At 45.2% G+C, this 15,353-nt stretch overlaps 1 protein-coding gene across 1 annotated transcript in view; it reads right to left on the minus strand.

The window, feature by feature from the left end:
- The window catches only part of MED13L (mediator complex subunit 13L), a 284,123-nt gene extending 281,069 nt beyond the window's left edge, over positions 1-3,054 (minus strand). The window contains exon 1 of the mRNA XM_081539697.1: positions 2,896-3,054. Coding sequence (XP_081395823.1) covers positions 2,896-2,967 — 72 coding nt within the window. The 5' untranslated portion in view covers positions 2,968-3,054. The remainder of the gene's footprint in view (positions 1-2,895) is intronic.
- Between the last annotated feature and the right edge of the window lie 12,299 nt (positions 3,055-15,353).

Below are 15,353 nucleotides of genomic sequence, written 5' to 3' on the forward strand. Positions count from 1 at the left end.
GAATAACCCATATCATGTATGCACAATGGCATTTTTCACATGTTAGGAAAAGGAGGCGGGGCTGACAAAGAATTTAGGAAATAAGATGCCATGCAGTCGATTATCAGAAAACAAAGTAAGTAAAGGACTAACAAAAATCTTAAGGCACCTGACTGCACAAATCAACTCCTGCTAAGCCATGTGAACACCCTGAGGTAACAGAAAGTGGGTGGGTCATTAATGTGGTACAGAACTTTATCAGCTCTAGCTTACATTTCAATCCACATTAATAAGAATATTTACGTAAATTCTCTATAAGCAACTTTTCTCTGCTCAAAAAAACTACAGGTCAAAAGGAAAACTATATGCTATTATTATGCACTAAGAGTTTTTATAATACATGCTTTATTTTGAACAGGTGATGATTTTATCTCCTTTGGAATTAATTATTCCATACAATGTATTTTAGGCAATATATTTTTGATATTCCAGGTTGCTGCTGTATCTGATTTTCAAGAAAATGCTCAATTTGGAGCAAGAAAAATTTACAGTATCAGCAGCTCTTTAACAGATTTGTAATTTTTTAATAACTAGCTACCCAACCTCCATCTATAAGAGAATACAGACATTCCATAGTTCTTAAAAAAATACAAAAAAATGCATTTCTGCATTTCAAAGTTGCTACCTAAAGAATAATTCTGTTTAAAAAAAGTATACTCAAAAATCAATTCCTGGTTTAAGCACAAACCTTTAGAAAGTCAGAAAGCACAGAATCCTCTCCTACAAATTGTTTCTCCAAAACAATATTAAACATCTTTAGCAACATCATCATTCTTACTTAAGCTTTTTCAAAAAAAAAAAAAAAGGATAAAAAAGAAATGATATATACTAAAGACTGGCTACACATATATTTTCATTCCTACATGAAAGGTACTGTATACAAAACAGCCACATATATACAAGCCATTATCACTCAGCATGATATATGGTAATTTGGGGGAATCTCTCCTCACTAATACTGATCTACTTGGTTATTTTAATTTCCTGATAAAGTGTCAACGCGGTCACCAGTCACCAAACAAAAACCATTTAAACACCCCTTAGTCAATGCTTGCTAACCTATGGAAGTCCCTGAGAATCTGAGTGATACTAAATGAGAGATGGAGAGAAGAAAAGAGGAGGAAGTTATTACAGGACTGAAAGGGAGAATCACAACTTATAACTGAATTTTAAGATTAAATATCCGAATAAAAACGTTGGAAAGAAAAAAACTGACCTGCTATTACTACAGTAAAAGCACAGATACTATGTCACTTGGTCTCAGTAGGTAAAAATCGAATGTCTTGATTTTTTTTAATCTGCATAATGAAATATATTTAATAAAGCTTCCATTTGAAAAGTTGGCAAGCATTTGTATTTCTCCACTAGCCTCAAAGGAAAAAAAAAAAAGCATCCATGCTACCCATAATTAAATGTAACTAATTACAATTTGAACACTAAATTATGTATCCAGTGTAAACAAAGATTAAGAGGAAATAAAGCTCTAGGTACAGCAGAGGTTACGGAAAACAATTTCCAAAATGCATGTTCTCTAAAGGCAGTCCCCCAAAAACAGTACACCATTTAAACAAAGTTGGGTTTTTTTCAAGTCTAAATTAAACAAACCGTTCAACCAATTTTCCAATTATATTCCACGCTCGAAACATAATTGCCTTACATCTGTTTACAAATCTTTGCTCAATATTTAAACAAATTTGTAGTCTCCCGGGCACATAGCTATACATACAGTAACTCGTGCACAAAGCACATATTTAAAGACCACGCACTGCAATTATTAGCCTAAACGCCAGGTTTAACAACGTGAATGTTTTCAGAGCTAGGTAATACGACCCAATAAAAAAAAAGCAAAGATGGCATTTACCACCAAATGTCACTGCCACCGCCAGGAAAGAGTTGCTGGAACCCTATACATTTTTAATTTCGATGAATCTAGACGCCGTCGTCGGATGCCAGCTTCCAGGAGAACAATTGACACCCTAACTGCTTCAAGATTAAGGCAGGCGATTCAAATCCGAAGGAAAAGTTGTCAATTATCAGAGAGAGAGAGCGCAAGAGAGGCGAAGGCAGATAAAAGCGATGTTATCAAACCGCCCAGCTTGTTGCTTTGTGTGTGTGTGTGTGTGTGTGTGTGTGTGTGTGTGTGTGGATTCGTTGTGAGTAGAGAGAAAGCAGTTTTTAAAAGACACAGGAGGAGAGAAAGAAGAAAAAGCGTTCTCCACCTTCCGTCGGCTCGGTGCAATGGCTTTAAGGCTCTCCAGCGTAGTAAGCCCCGAGAGGCAGGCGGCTGTCGATGTTTACAATCGCCGGAGCTTCGGGTTCAAGAGTCCTTTACTGACACAATCGCATTCAATCAACTGTTTTCGGGCGAAATTGCAGGTGTCATTATGGAATTTTTTTAAAAATTCAAAAGGCGGGCGGGCGGGCAGGCAGCCGATCCCACACAAGGGGGGTAAAAAGCTGTTATCGCAGGCGCGGGCAACACAAGGCAAAAGCCTTCCACATTTAGGAGGGGAAAAGGGAGGAGAAGGGGAGGGTAAGGGGAGTGCGACTGCAACAGAGGGTGGGCGTTCGAAGTGCGACCCAGAATCCGCAGCTTTGAGACTTCCACATGCAAATTCCACGCCGAGCGCCGCGCTCACAAATGATTTTTAAAGAGCCAAATAAACACTGGATGGGATCCAAGGCGAGGGAGAGACGATCCAAAAGGGGGAGAATCGGCAAGAGGCGAACGGCGGGGAGAGGCAAGGGAGGGGCGAAGTCCCGGCGGCGGGAGGAGAAAGTTGGTCGGCGGCGGAGGTCGACCCCCCCCCACCCCACCCCACGGCACAGCCCCCTCCCCGCAGCCCGGCTACTCACCAGCGAGAAGAGGTTGGAGTGACAATCCTCCAGGCTCGCCCCGTTCGCCACCCAGTTCGCTGCCGCAGTCATGATCCTCCGCGAGCCCGGCCGCCAGAGCGGGGCATGTCGGAGCGAGGCGTCCGAGGCGAGGCCGGGCCGGGCGGCGGCGCCTCGCCGGGGAGCGTGGGGCGGCCGGGCCGCCGCCGCCGCCGGGGGAGGGCGCGAGGGCCGGCGGGCGGGCGGGAGGCGCCGCGGCGACGCCGCGCCGGGGGCGGCGGGCCCGGGCCGGCGGGGGGGTCCGCGGCGGCCGCGCGGCTCCTTCCTGCTCGGGCGGCGGCGGCGGCTGCTCCCGCGGCGGCGGGGGGCGCTGTCCGCGCGGCCCGGCGCCCTCCCCGCCTCTCAGGGCCGCCGCTGCCTCCTGGGCCGGCGCTGCGGGCCGGCCGCCGCCTCCGCCTTCCCTGTTCCTCAGCCGCCGCCGCCTTGTTTATCTCCAGCCACCGACTCCCCCTCAGCCCCCGCCGGCTCGTGAGGGGAGGCGAGCCCTGGAGTCGCCGCCGCCGCCTCGGAGCCGCTGCCGCCGCGGAGCGCGAACTCGCGAAGGGGGGGGTGCGGACGAAGCCAGCGGGCGACCCCGGCAGCCGAGCGACGTCCCCTCCTTCCTCTTCCTCCCCCACCCCCCCCTCCTCCCCAGTCAGCCTCTCTTCTCCTCCCTCCCCGGGCTCGCTCGCTCTGACAGCAATGGCGGCCGCCGACCGCGGCTCGGCCCGCCATTGGCTGGCGCCTTGTCACGTGACGGGCGCCGGCCGCACCGGGTGGGGGCTGGAGGGGGCGGGGGAGGGGCCGGAGCGGCGGCCGCCGCTGTTCGCTGGCGGCGCTGCTGAGCCGAGTGCGGCTGGATTTTCCGGCGGAGCGAGGGAGGGAGACGGAGACAGAGAGGGAGAGAAAGAAGTGCGGGCGGCGCGGCTCCGAGGCGGGCGGGCAGTCAGCCGCCGAGCCGGCCGCCCCGCCCCCTCGGGTGCACGAATCTTTGCTGGGCGCCACCGCGAGCCCAGGGAACGCCCGTGGCCGTGGCTGCGGAGGGTTCGGGGCCCCTTGCCTGTGCCCTCGATCGCCCCGGCCGGCCGGGTGGCAGAGGGCCGCCATGGGCCAGACAGCAGATCCAAGTGCTTCGGGGTGTCTCCTCGAGGTCTCACTCCGTGGTCCGCGTTTTGCAGATGAGAAAACTGAAGCACAAAGAAATTAAGTCACTTACCCGAGGTCGCTCAGCCGGGAAGAGGACGGGGTGGGATTCGAACTCCTGCGTTCAGACACACAGCGAAGCGAAGCTCTTACATTAAGATTTTTAAGCCCAGCCCAGGAAGTGCTTACTGTGTACCATGCACTATGCACTGAATCCAGAAATGCCTTTTAAGCCCTTACTCGTAGGCGCTGTGTGCATGCATGCATGCATTGCAGAAATGCTTTCTGACCTCTTGCTTTGTGCCAGGATATAAATATATGTATTTTTTAAACTACCAGACACTACTGGGCTGGATTGGGAGCAGACCTTCCTGCCTGGCTCCATTCAGTCAATAACCAACATTTCCCAAGCATAACAGCGTGGGAGTCCAGAGAAATGCCAGTATAAGGAGGCTCTCTATCAGCCCTCAGAGCTCATGCTCCCCGTGAAGGTGGGAAGGAGATAACTTCTTCATTAACAAGCCCGCAAACTTGGAAAAGCCAGGTGGATTGGATTAAAAGAGGGACGAATGGAAAACAAGAAAGAAGCAATGTAATAAAAGGAGAATAGTATTAGATATATGAATTGAGCTTTGGAATTACCACAAACTACTGCTAAAGCAAAACTCAGGAGCAGCATGTTATAATGTGTATTATAACTGACACTATGTTATAACGAATGTACCTACATTATTTCACATAGTCCTCAGAACAACCGCATTAAGCTACTGTTATTATCCTTAGACGGTCAGTCAAAGCTCAGAAGTGCACTGACACCTCCAAGCTCTCCAGTTAGTGAGCGGCTCCAGCCCAGATGTATCTGGCTTCAGAGCCCAAGCCTGAGTCCGGAAGGTTCTGTCAACAAGTGCCTATAGATGACTCTGGCACCCATGGTTGTATTACCTTGACCACCAGAGTTTAACTCTCTGAGCCTCATTTCCCAGTCTGTCAGAAAGACGTCCCAGTTGCTGACCCACTGACTTCAGACCAATTTCATGCATTTCTGTTAAGCTGTATTGATGAAAATGTTTGGGGGAAAAAGAGCACTTTATCAACATGCAAGATGTTACTTGGGTCTGAGCAATCAGAGTGATGGTCTATCATATCCAGGTGTGTTTCTATGCCAGGAGGCTTTCATCTTACATACCTGGTCACCAAATTCTCATTCTTCAGTAAGTTTTTTTAAAAGTCTCCCAAAGCAACCTAATCGAAAAATGAGAAAAGGACCTGGACATTTACAGAATAGGAAAGACATATTGCTCTTAAATATATAAAAAGATGTTCAACCTCACTTGTTGCAATGGACAGAATGTTTGTGTTTCCCTAAAATTAATCTGCTGAAACTTTCATTCCCAGTGTGATGGTATGTGGAGATAGAGCTTTTGGCAGGTAATTAGGTCACAAGGGTGTAGCCCTCATGATTGCAGTAGTGCCCTTGTAAGAAGAGACAGGAAAGACTCCCAGCCTTCAAACTCTCTCCCTCCCTCTTTCTCTCTCCCTGCCTACTTTGCCCTCCCCCACCTCAACTGGCTCTGCCCTGTGAAGACAGAACCAAGAAAAGCGTATCTTACCAGGAACCAAATTGGCTAGCACCTTGATCTTAGACTTTCCAACCTCCAGAACTGTGACAAATAAATTTCTCTTGTTTAAGCAAGTCAGTCTATGGTAATTTGTTGGAGTGGCCCAACAAGTGGACTGAGACACTCATCATAAGAAAAACAGAAATTAAAGCTATAATAAGTATTGACAATATTTTAAAAGCTTAGGCAACTGTGAAGGGAAGCAGAACTCGTACACGCTGTCAGTGGGAATATAAATTAGCACTGCAGCTTTGGGTGTCAATTTGGAAAAGAGCAAAATTTATAATGCACCTTCCGTTTGACCTAGCAATTCTGCACAGATGTGTAGAGACCTAGAGAGCAAGGATGTGAACTAAAGCCTCTTTGTAGACAGCAACTTCCATGTCCATCATTTGAGAGTAGTGAACAGTATAATTTAATCCCATGCGGCCGTTAAAAATAATGAGTTAGTGCTATGTATACTGGTACAGAATAATCTCAAAAAGAGATTATAAATTGAAATATCCCTGGAAGGTTGCACCAGAGACAATGGTAATATCAGTTCTCTCTGGGGATAGAGTAGGAGCGAAATCACTTTTCACTGTTTTGCATTTTTTTAGCCAAATGTATATATTACCTATTCAATACAGTAAATTTTAACACAAATCAATAGATAAAATTGAAATCAAATTTTGCAATCAAATAAAAACAAATAAAAAACAAATAAAGCAAATTGGGAGAAAAAAAAAGAAAACCTCATCTAGGGAGATCTCTTCGGCTGTCAAAGCGAAAGCCCCAGAGTGGAAAAGAAAAGGCCAGAAGTGCAGTGTGCAATTGCCCCAGCAACATGAGTAACAGAATGAGGACCCAAGAGAAATGGGTTCTGGTCTCAAGTGGGCCCCTGAGCAGCCCTGTTATCTTAGACAAGCCACCCGACCTCTCTGGGCCTGTTTCCTCCTGTGCGAAAAGGCAGCCCAGGTGATCCTCCATGCTAAGTCATTTCTAGCAATGAAACCCTTTGACTCTGCACCGTAGAGATGACTGATAAATATCTGCAGAGCCCTTAATAGAGAAAGCAATGGGAGTTGATAGAGAGCCTCAGGAGATAAAATCAAAACAAAACAAAGCCATGCTGGCGACTAGGCAGCAGCAAGACACCAGGCACTTTTGAGTCCAGTTCCCCATATGCGGGGCTCATTAGAAGCATCCTTGTTCACGACGTTCATGAGTTTCCCTCTTTGTGAAAATGCCTAACTGCCCAGGCAGGAAACGGATGGGCCCCTCTGCACAAGTCTCAGGTCTTATTCTGAGAATGACAGGTTAGTTCCCTTTCATGGTTACCAAATGTCATGGCAGAGAGAAAATGGAAGCAAAAACCTGACCGGAGGAGGAACCACCCTGTTAGAAAGACCACAGGAAGCCGCCACAGCTGCAGGGTGGGAGTATTTTGTAGGAGTTAAGAAGACAGCTTCAGAGTAAGATGCACCTGGGTTGCAATCTCTGCTCTGTCATGTGCTAGCTGCGCAGCCTTAAGCAGGTCACTTAACCCCTGTTCCAGTGGGTTGACCTCCCAGAGTGATGGCACCGAGAGAGATCTTAGCACAGTGATCAATAAATTACAACAATCACAAGTCACTTTTCTATCCTTGTACAATGGAACGTGGCACCCAGTCACATCACTTGGAGGTTTTTTTTTCCCTTTAACCTCAGTTTCATTGGATGTAGTTTATCGTAAATAACACAAGTAACAAAATGCTAGCTGTAACAGGTTAAACAGCACTGGAGCATGCCAAGGAAAATCTCTACCACTGAGATCACCAAACTCAACCAAATTGTTAGGAATCCTTATTCGGCTTCCTCCAAGCTCATACCAAATCATATTGGTTGGCCCAAAAAAGTTCCTTCGGTTTTTAAGTAAAAATAAAAGACACATTTTTCATTTTCACCAAGAACTTTGTTCAACAATGTATTCACCGTTTTGTTCCAATACCTTCTGCTACTTTTTAGGCAACTTCATAATTCCATCTTCCCCAAACTTTTTATCTTATTGAGCAAAGAACTGCTCCAGGTGTCTTTTACAGTCTTCCAGGGAATTGAAATTTTTTCCATTAAGAGAATTTTGTAAAGACTGAAATAAACGGAAATTTGAAGGTGCAATGTCTGGTGAATACAGTGAATGAATCAGAACTTCCCAGCCAAGCTGTAGCAGTTTTGGCCTGGTCATCAAAGAAACGTTTGGTCTTGAGTTATCCTGATGGAAGATTATGTGTTTTCTGTTAACTAACTCCAGAAGATTTTCGTCAAGTGATGCTTTCAGTTGGTCTCACTGGGAGCAGTACTTGTTGGAATGAATCATTTGGTTTTCTGGAAGGAGCTCATAATAGAAGACTCCCATCCAATCCCACCAAATGCACAACCTCACCTTCTTTGCATGAAGATCAGCCTTTGGTGTGGTTGGTGGTGTTTCATTTTGCTTGCCCCACAATCTCTTCCATTCCACGTTATTGTACAGTATCCACTTCTCATTGCCCGTCACAATTTGTTTTAAAAACAGAACATTTTCATTACATTTCAGTAGAGAATCACGTGTGAAAATACGGTCAAGACACAGGTTCAATCCCTGGGTCAGGAAGATCCCCTGGAGAAGGAAATGGCCACTCCCTCCAGTATTCTTGCCTGGAAAATTCCAAGGACAGAGGAGCCTGGCAGGATACAGTCCATGGGGTCTCAAAGAGCTGGACACGACTGAGCACACATGCGCACAGATATGTGGGACCCAAACATCGCAGTAATTAACATAACCAAGCTGGTGCAAATAATTTTCAATGCTTGATTTGGATATTTTGAGTATACTGGCTATCTCCTGCATGGTATAATATTGATTGTTCTCAATTAATGTCTTGATTTGGTTGCTATCAGCTTCAGCTGGTTTACCCAAACTGGTGTGTCATCCAGCAAGAAATCTCCAGCGCCGAACTTTGCAAACCACTTTTGATACATTTGACCAGTCACAGCACCTTCTTCATACACTGCACAAATCTTTTTTGGGGGGGTTTCAGTTGCGTTTTTAACCTTTCTTAAAACAATAAAGCATACTCTGCCAAAAATGTTGCTTTTCTTCTTCCATCTTCAATATTAAAATGGCTACCCAAAAATTCACCATTTTTTTAATGCACACTGATAGAACAGCTGTCATGAGACAATGTAACAAAACTGCTTCAAATGAAGTTAGACAACTAAGCATTACTAGAGCCATCTTACAGAAAAAAAACAAATGAAACTTTTGGCCAACTGAATACAATTTAAACACACGTTCCTAAGAGGATTTTTTTTTTTTTTTTTTTTGCTTTTTAAGAAAATGGGATCATGTCACATATATTACTTTGCAAGCTGCTTTTTTTCACTTAACAATTTATCACAAATATACCCCTAGGCCTATATATCTAGATCCAACTGTCTTTTATTAGTTGTATAGTGTTTCATAGAACACCTGTGCCATAATTTATCCAATTATTCCCCTATTTCTGAACCTTCGGGTGGTTTTCGGGTTTTTTTCCTACTCTAAATAAGGGTGCAGTAAATATCCTCATCCATATTTCCTTATGAAATGACACTTTTATTTCTGTAGAATAAAGTCCCCAAAATAGGATTGCTTTTTTATTGTTAATAAATGTGTATTTTTATTGTTAATAAATACAGCTGGAAGACTTTCCCCAAAGATTGTAGCAATCCACACTCCCTCAAGCAATAAGGGAAGACAGTATACTTCCTCACCACCCTCCCAGCATTTGCATGTTGCCAGTCTTTTTAAATTTTTGCCAACCCAACGGTGAAAAATGGTGTCATTATTGTTTGGATTTGCTTTCTCAAACTCCAGCGAGGTAGATCTTCTCTTGGGTCTCTGGACCCTTTGCATTTCTTCCTGATGGTTTTTCGGTTTTTTTTTTTTTTTTGCTACTCTCAAGTCAGCAGCTGAGACTAAAGAGAACCAAAGGTAGTCTCAGGGAGACCAGCCAGGGGTTGGGCTCAGTGACAAACACGAGTCTTGGGTCCCTCTCATCTGGTGTGGACAAGGCTGTTCATTCCGTAATTCCAGAAAGATGTTTCTAGATGCTTCCATGCGGCATGCCTATCCTTTTCATTCCTTCACTTTCATAATTCAATTTTTAAGTTGAGGTTTTTAAGTTCCCTCTGAGAGAATGGTCTTATACCAATCAAGCTGGGCTGCCTTGGGCAATAACAGCTCTGCTCATAACCACCAAGGATTTCCTAATTGTTCCAACCTCTCCCCTAAGACCGTGCAGAGGATGAAGTAAAAACAATAGCAGTCGTTGCTGGTTCCAAGCGTGGCTTGAGGTCTGGGGAAGGGCAAGAACATCAGTGCTGGTCCAGACCCCAGCTCTGTCTTGGACTCTCTTGAGCTGTTAGCCAGTGACTTAACCTTTCTGTGCCTCAGTTTCCTCATCCCTAAAGCGGAGTCGTCCTTGTGTCTGCCTCTTAGAGCCACTGTGAGTATTCAGTGCGTTACTGCACACAAAGCACTCGGCACCCACCCAACACATAATAGGTGTTCAATAAATGTCAGTGACTCTTCAGACCCAGAGCTTTTATAAAATGTTGGTGGAGACAGAACTCCAACAAACACCACCAAGGAGATCATTTAAGCAATGATTTGAGTTTTTAAAAATCCCAATGAGCTTAAATTAACTGTACTTGACGGCATTTTACCTACACCTACATACAAAGGACTCTTGCTTCCGGTAACGTGGATTTTTGAATGAATTTAGCAAACCACGATAAAGAGCTTTCAAATAGCCAATAATAAGGAAGTGTGTGAAGGTCCCCTGAAATTTTTCTTTGACTACTCTGCCGCTTGACCCAAAACAAGTGATCAACCACATTCATAAATTTTTGGCCTCCACTATGTTTACATGTTGCAGGCTATGACCGTGGCAGGTGGTGAAATATATCACGTGAAACTAAATTCTGTTTCCTCTGGATGGACCCACATACACACACACTCTCTCTCTCTCTCTCTCTCTCTCTCTCTCTCTCTCTCTCTTTCTCTCTCTCGCAGTCTGAACGGCCTCACTTACAACAGCCAATTCTGGTTTGAGGCTGAACAAAATCGTCTTTAAGAGAAGAGGGTGTTCAAGAGGTGGATTCTATAACTTTTCCTCCTCAGGGCTGTGCAAGTGTGAATTCAGTGCTCGCGAGAGAGGCTCAGTCAGGCTGTGCTCTGGGAGGGGAGACGCCAACTTCTCTGGCAATTTTGCCAGCCCATCTAAGCCTTTCTGCTTTCTTGTGCTCCAGGCCAGACCCAAGCGTCCAGGGGTTTTGTAAGGAAAACAAACATCTTTTCACTGGTGGCCTGAACTAGGGACTTCAGCCAAGGTCTGGATAGGTGAGAAGGCAACTGATGGAGCCACCTGGGCCGTGTGATGCTGCTTTTTGAGAAGCGGCATCCAGATCCTGTCACGTTAGACAAAGGCCACCATCCTCCAGGGACCCTACCAGTTCCCTCCAAACTGCCTGGCACTTTACGTTCCCAGGCTGAGAGGACACTGCCTGCTCCCTGGCACAGGTGTGCAGGCTCCCTGCTGGCTGGGTCCCTGCCTGGAGCCCAGATTTTGCTTTCTGCAACAGACCGTTTTACTTAAAGGCAACCCTTAGAAAGAGCATAGTCCTCACTCTGGCAGCACGTCGGAGGCAATAAAAAAATGCCATGTGTGAAACTTGAGTCATCACTTTGTTTTCATGTGGCCTCAGTGACCAGTTCACTGGGCTTCTCCTGTCGCCTGGGTTATGGGTTCCCGGCAACGATGAGGCAAGCAGCTCATCTCTCCAGCTTGAGTCTCAGTTTCTCCTTTTTAAAATGGGCTGCCAACCTCTCAGGATGCTGGTGAGTTATAATCAATTGGGTTTTTTTTTTTAATTGCACACACAATTTCTCAATTTTCAAATGTGCTGACTGCAATAGTCTGTTGAGGATGGAAATGAAGTACATCTACAGAGTCGCTCTGTTGCTGCTGTCGGTACAGATCGCTTCCCCAAGGAAATAAATTACATTTCATTCTCTATATATTGTTTACTTTATAGTCTCTTGATCTTACTTTGCTGACTTCTTGTTGTAGATTTTTTGGTAGCTTGGTTCCCACTTAATCACAACAGCTTCTGTAAATGTTAGCAAGTTGTGTTATGGGGATTTGCTACCGGCGTTTCACAACGGTTGCTGAACATAGAAGCCCCTTCTTTATTCTACCAAAAATGCCTCAGTAAATATTCCCTTCACTTAAAAAAAAAAAAATAGACCCTTAAAATGATTTTCCAACGAGCGGACTTTATTTCATGTTCGTCATGCAATAACTCAAAGCATATTTTGCATGGTTCTGTATTTGTGGTTTTATGAAGAGGTCACTGTTTACACAGCATGTGCACCCCAATGAGCCGGTTCATTATAATCTAATCAGCCACTTCCCAAAATTGCAATGGAAGACAGGCTTTCTTCTCCCTAGCAGAGCTGTGTGGTGCAGCCAGAAAAACCAGCCATTTACTTGGTTACAACCCTCCTTACTGTACCACCTTTTCAGGGGGGTGCTATCTTCCAGATGTGTTTATGGAGCTCATTTTATGACAGATTTCTACTTGCCACAAGTATCTTATGAGGTAGGTTTTATCCCAGTCTCCATTTTATAAGTGACACAGCTGAGGCTCAGAGAGGTGAAGTGACTTGTCTGAGGTCACACAGCTTAGAGGAGCCAGACAGGATCTGAAGCTTGGCCACTGCTGGCTTCTGTACTCTGATGAGGTGAGAAAACTTCCCCATGCTTAGACACCCTCTGCCTCTTATCTGGGCTTCTTGTCTTCTTCATCGGCCCCGTCTGCCTCCCCAAAAATGTTCCAAGGGGGTCTGGAGAAATACAGCTCTGCCACTCACCAGCCATCTGCCCTCTAAGCCTCAGTCTTCTCATCTATAATGTGGACATAATTATCCTGGCCTCGCTGGAAAAGTTGATAATAATAATAATAACAAGCACAGACGTATGTACTGAGCACGTCCCCTGTCCCAGGCACAGGGCCTGGTACTTAACACCATGAGCTTGTTTAAGCCTCCTGTGAAAGAGACACTATTATCATCCCATTTTGCAGATGGGGAAAATGAAGGATGAGATAAGAATGTCCAGAATGTGCCACCACCAAGTCTAAGCCACTGGCCTCTTTGCTGCTCTCACTCCTTCACCCCACCCTTACTGTGTTCTCTTTTCCACACAGCAGTTGGAAGGAGTCAGATGAAACCTAAGTCAGATCAAGTTCATTCCCCTCTCCAAACCCTTCCGTGACTCCCACCTCATTCAAGGTAAAAGCCAAATGCTCCATTGCCATCTACAGGGCCCTGTGTGACCTGGCCTCTTGCTCTCTTGCCAGTGTCCCTGTGCACACCTGGCCAGAGGCCTGTGACCTCCCTGGGGCTCTTCTCACAGATGCAACCTCAGGGCCCTGGCCCTTGCAGGCCTCTCCGTTCCTCGGCTCAGTGGTCCCCAGAGCGATAAGGTCCTTTCGGGCCACTGTACCTAAGACAGGGGGCGTCATCCCTCACTCTGGCACCCCTCACTCTGTTCAGTTTTCTCTTAGCATCTAAAATCCCCTGACATATATTTGCTTTTATATATTTTTGCCTGTCTCCCCCTCCCCCTATTAGAACATCAGGTGATAGAATATAAGGGCTCTTTTTTCCTCTTCTTTGTTCACTGCCATATCCCCAGTGCCTGGAACACTGTTGGTATTTAATACATGTTTGTTAAATGAAGGAATTACAAAATAACACTAAGTAGTAAGTGTTTGGTCTGTGTCTAGCACAGAGCAAGTGTCAAAAAACTGTTACTATCAGAGGTGTTAAACCACCTTGGGCCACAGACAGTAGCCCTGAGCCTCATTCCACCTCCATTCAGAAAACAGTCCCATGGGACCTGCTGAAGGGCCATCTCCCTGCCGGGTGCAGCTTAGAGGGGACAGCAGCTGTTCCTCGCCTGGAAGTAGGGTGGGGGTCCCAAGCCAAAGAGGAGGGCATCCCCCAGGCTTCTCAGGGTCTGCAAAGTCACACTACATCTTTAACACCCTGAGTGGACAACTGCCCTCCAGAGCCAAAATAAGGGTCACGTGATGTGCCTGAGCCTCTCAGGTGAGCTCTGTGCCTCCCTGCAGTAGCCTGGCCAGCACGGAGGACTAAATTTTATATCATAATTCGATTTCCCCTGTAATTTTGCAAGTAACACTTGCCCTATAAAATATTCAAACATCAAAGAAATGTGTAGTTTAGAAAATGAAATACCCCTTTCCCCAACCCAGATAACTTACTGTTAATAATTTGGCATGATGGATATTCATTTAGATTTTTTTTCCAAAGCATATTCTAACATTATTATTATTACTTACAAAGATGGGATCATATAGTATGCACCTTTTGCACTTCAGTTTTTCCCCTTAATCAGGTTTACTGATGAGGTATGACTTACATATAGTAAAATTCACTGGTCTTAGTGTAGCGTTCTTAGGATTCTCAACAAAACATCTACAGTTGTGTAAGCATCACCACAATAAAGATTTAACACAGGGACTCCCCTGGTGGTCCAGTGGCTAAGACTCTGAGCTCCCAATGAAGGGTGTCCAGGTTCGATCCCTGGACAAGGAAATAGATCCCACATGCTACAACTAAGAGTTTGCACGCCTCAACTAAAAATTCCGAGTGCCACAACTAAGACCCGCTGCAGCCAAATGAATGAATAAGTTTTTTTTTAAAAAAGATTTAAAACAGTCCTAACATCCTCTGAAATTCACTTGTGCCCCTTTGTAATCAACCCTTTCCTTCACTCTTTGCTCCTGGCAATGACTAAACTGTTCTCTGTCCCTAAATTTTACTTTTGCCAGAATGTCATATAAATGAAAATACAGAGTATGTGGCCCTCCACTAAAGATAATCCATTTTGTTGCATGTATTAGCCTCTCTTTATTTTTTTTTTATTGGTATATAATATTCCATTATATACAGCTGTACCATGTTTTGTTTAACCACTCATCAGTTGAAGGACATAGGGTTGTTTCCATTTTGGGGGTGACTACAAATAAAGTCACTATAAACAGTCACACACAAGTTTTGGGGTGAACATAAGTTTTCATTTCTCTTGGGTAAATACTCAGGAGTGGGATGGTTGGACTATATATAACTTTACAAGAAAATGCCAAACTATTTTCTAAAGTGGCTTTTCCACGCTCCTTGCTTTTTTGTAAGCTCCATGAGGGTAAGGACATTGTCTCCTTTCTTTACTCCTGCATTCTCTGCCTAGAGCAGTGCCTGGAACTCAGGAGGTACTTGAGAAATGTATGGAAGATGAAAGAACCCCAAGCCTGCAGACCTCCCTCCACCTGAGGAAAGGTAGAACCACATCGTTAACCCACCAGGGGCAACACCATGAATGCTGCTGCCTGGCCACTAGTCCTCTTACTGTGAGTCCTTGGTACCCTCCTATTTTTTCACTTTAAGGCAAGGCTACATTGATGGGCTTGCATATTTCTTTGCAAACTTGTGTGTGAGTTTTCCATTATAACAAATTCCTAGAAGTAGTATTGCTGAGTCAAAGTTTACAAAAGATCACAACTTTCATATATCCTGCAAAAAGGTTATGCCAATTTACACGTCCTCCA

The sequence above is a fragment of the Giraffa tippelskirchi genome, chromosome 11 (genome assembly GCF_054371585.1).
Source record: "Giraffa tippelskirchi isolate mGirTip1 chromosome 11, T2T-mGirTip1v1.2.pri, whole genome shotgun sequence".
NCBI classification, from domain to species: domain Eukaryota; kingdom Metazoa; phylum Chordata; class Mammalia; order Artiodactyla; family Giraffidae; genus Giraffa; species Giraffa tippelskirchi.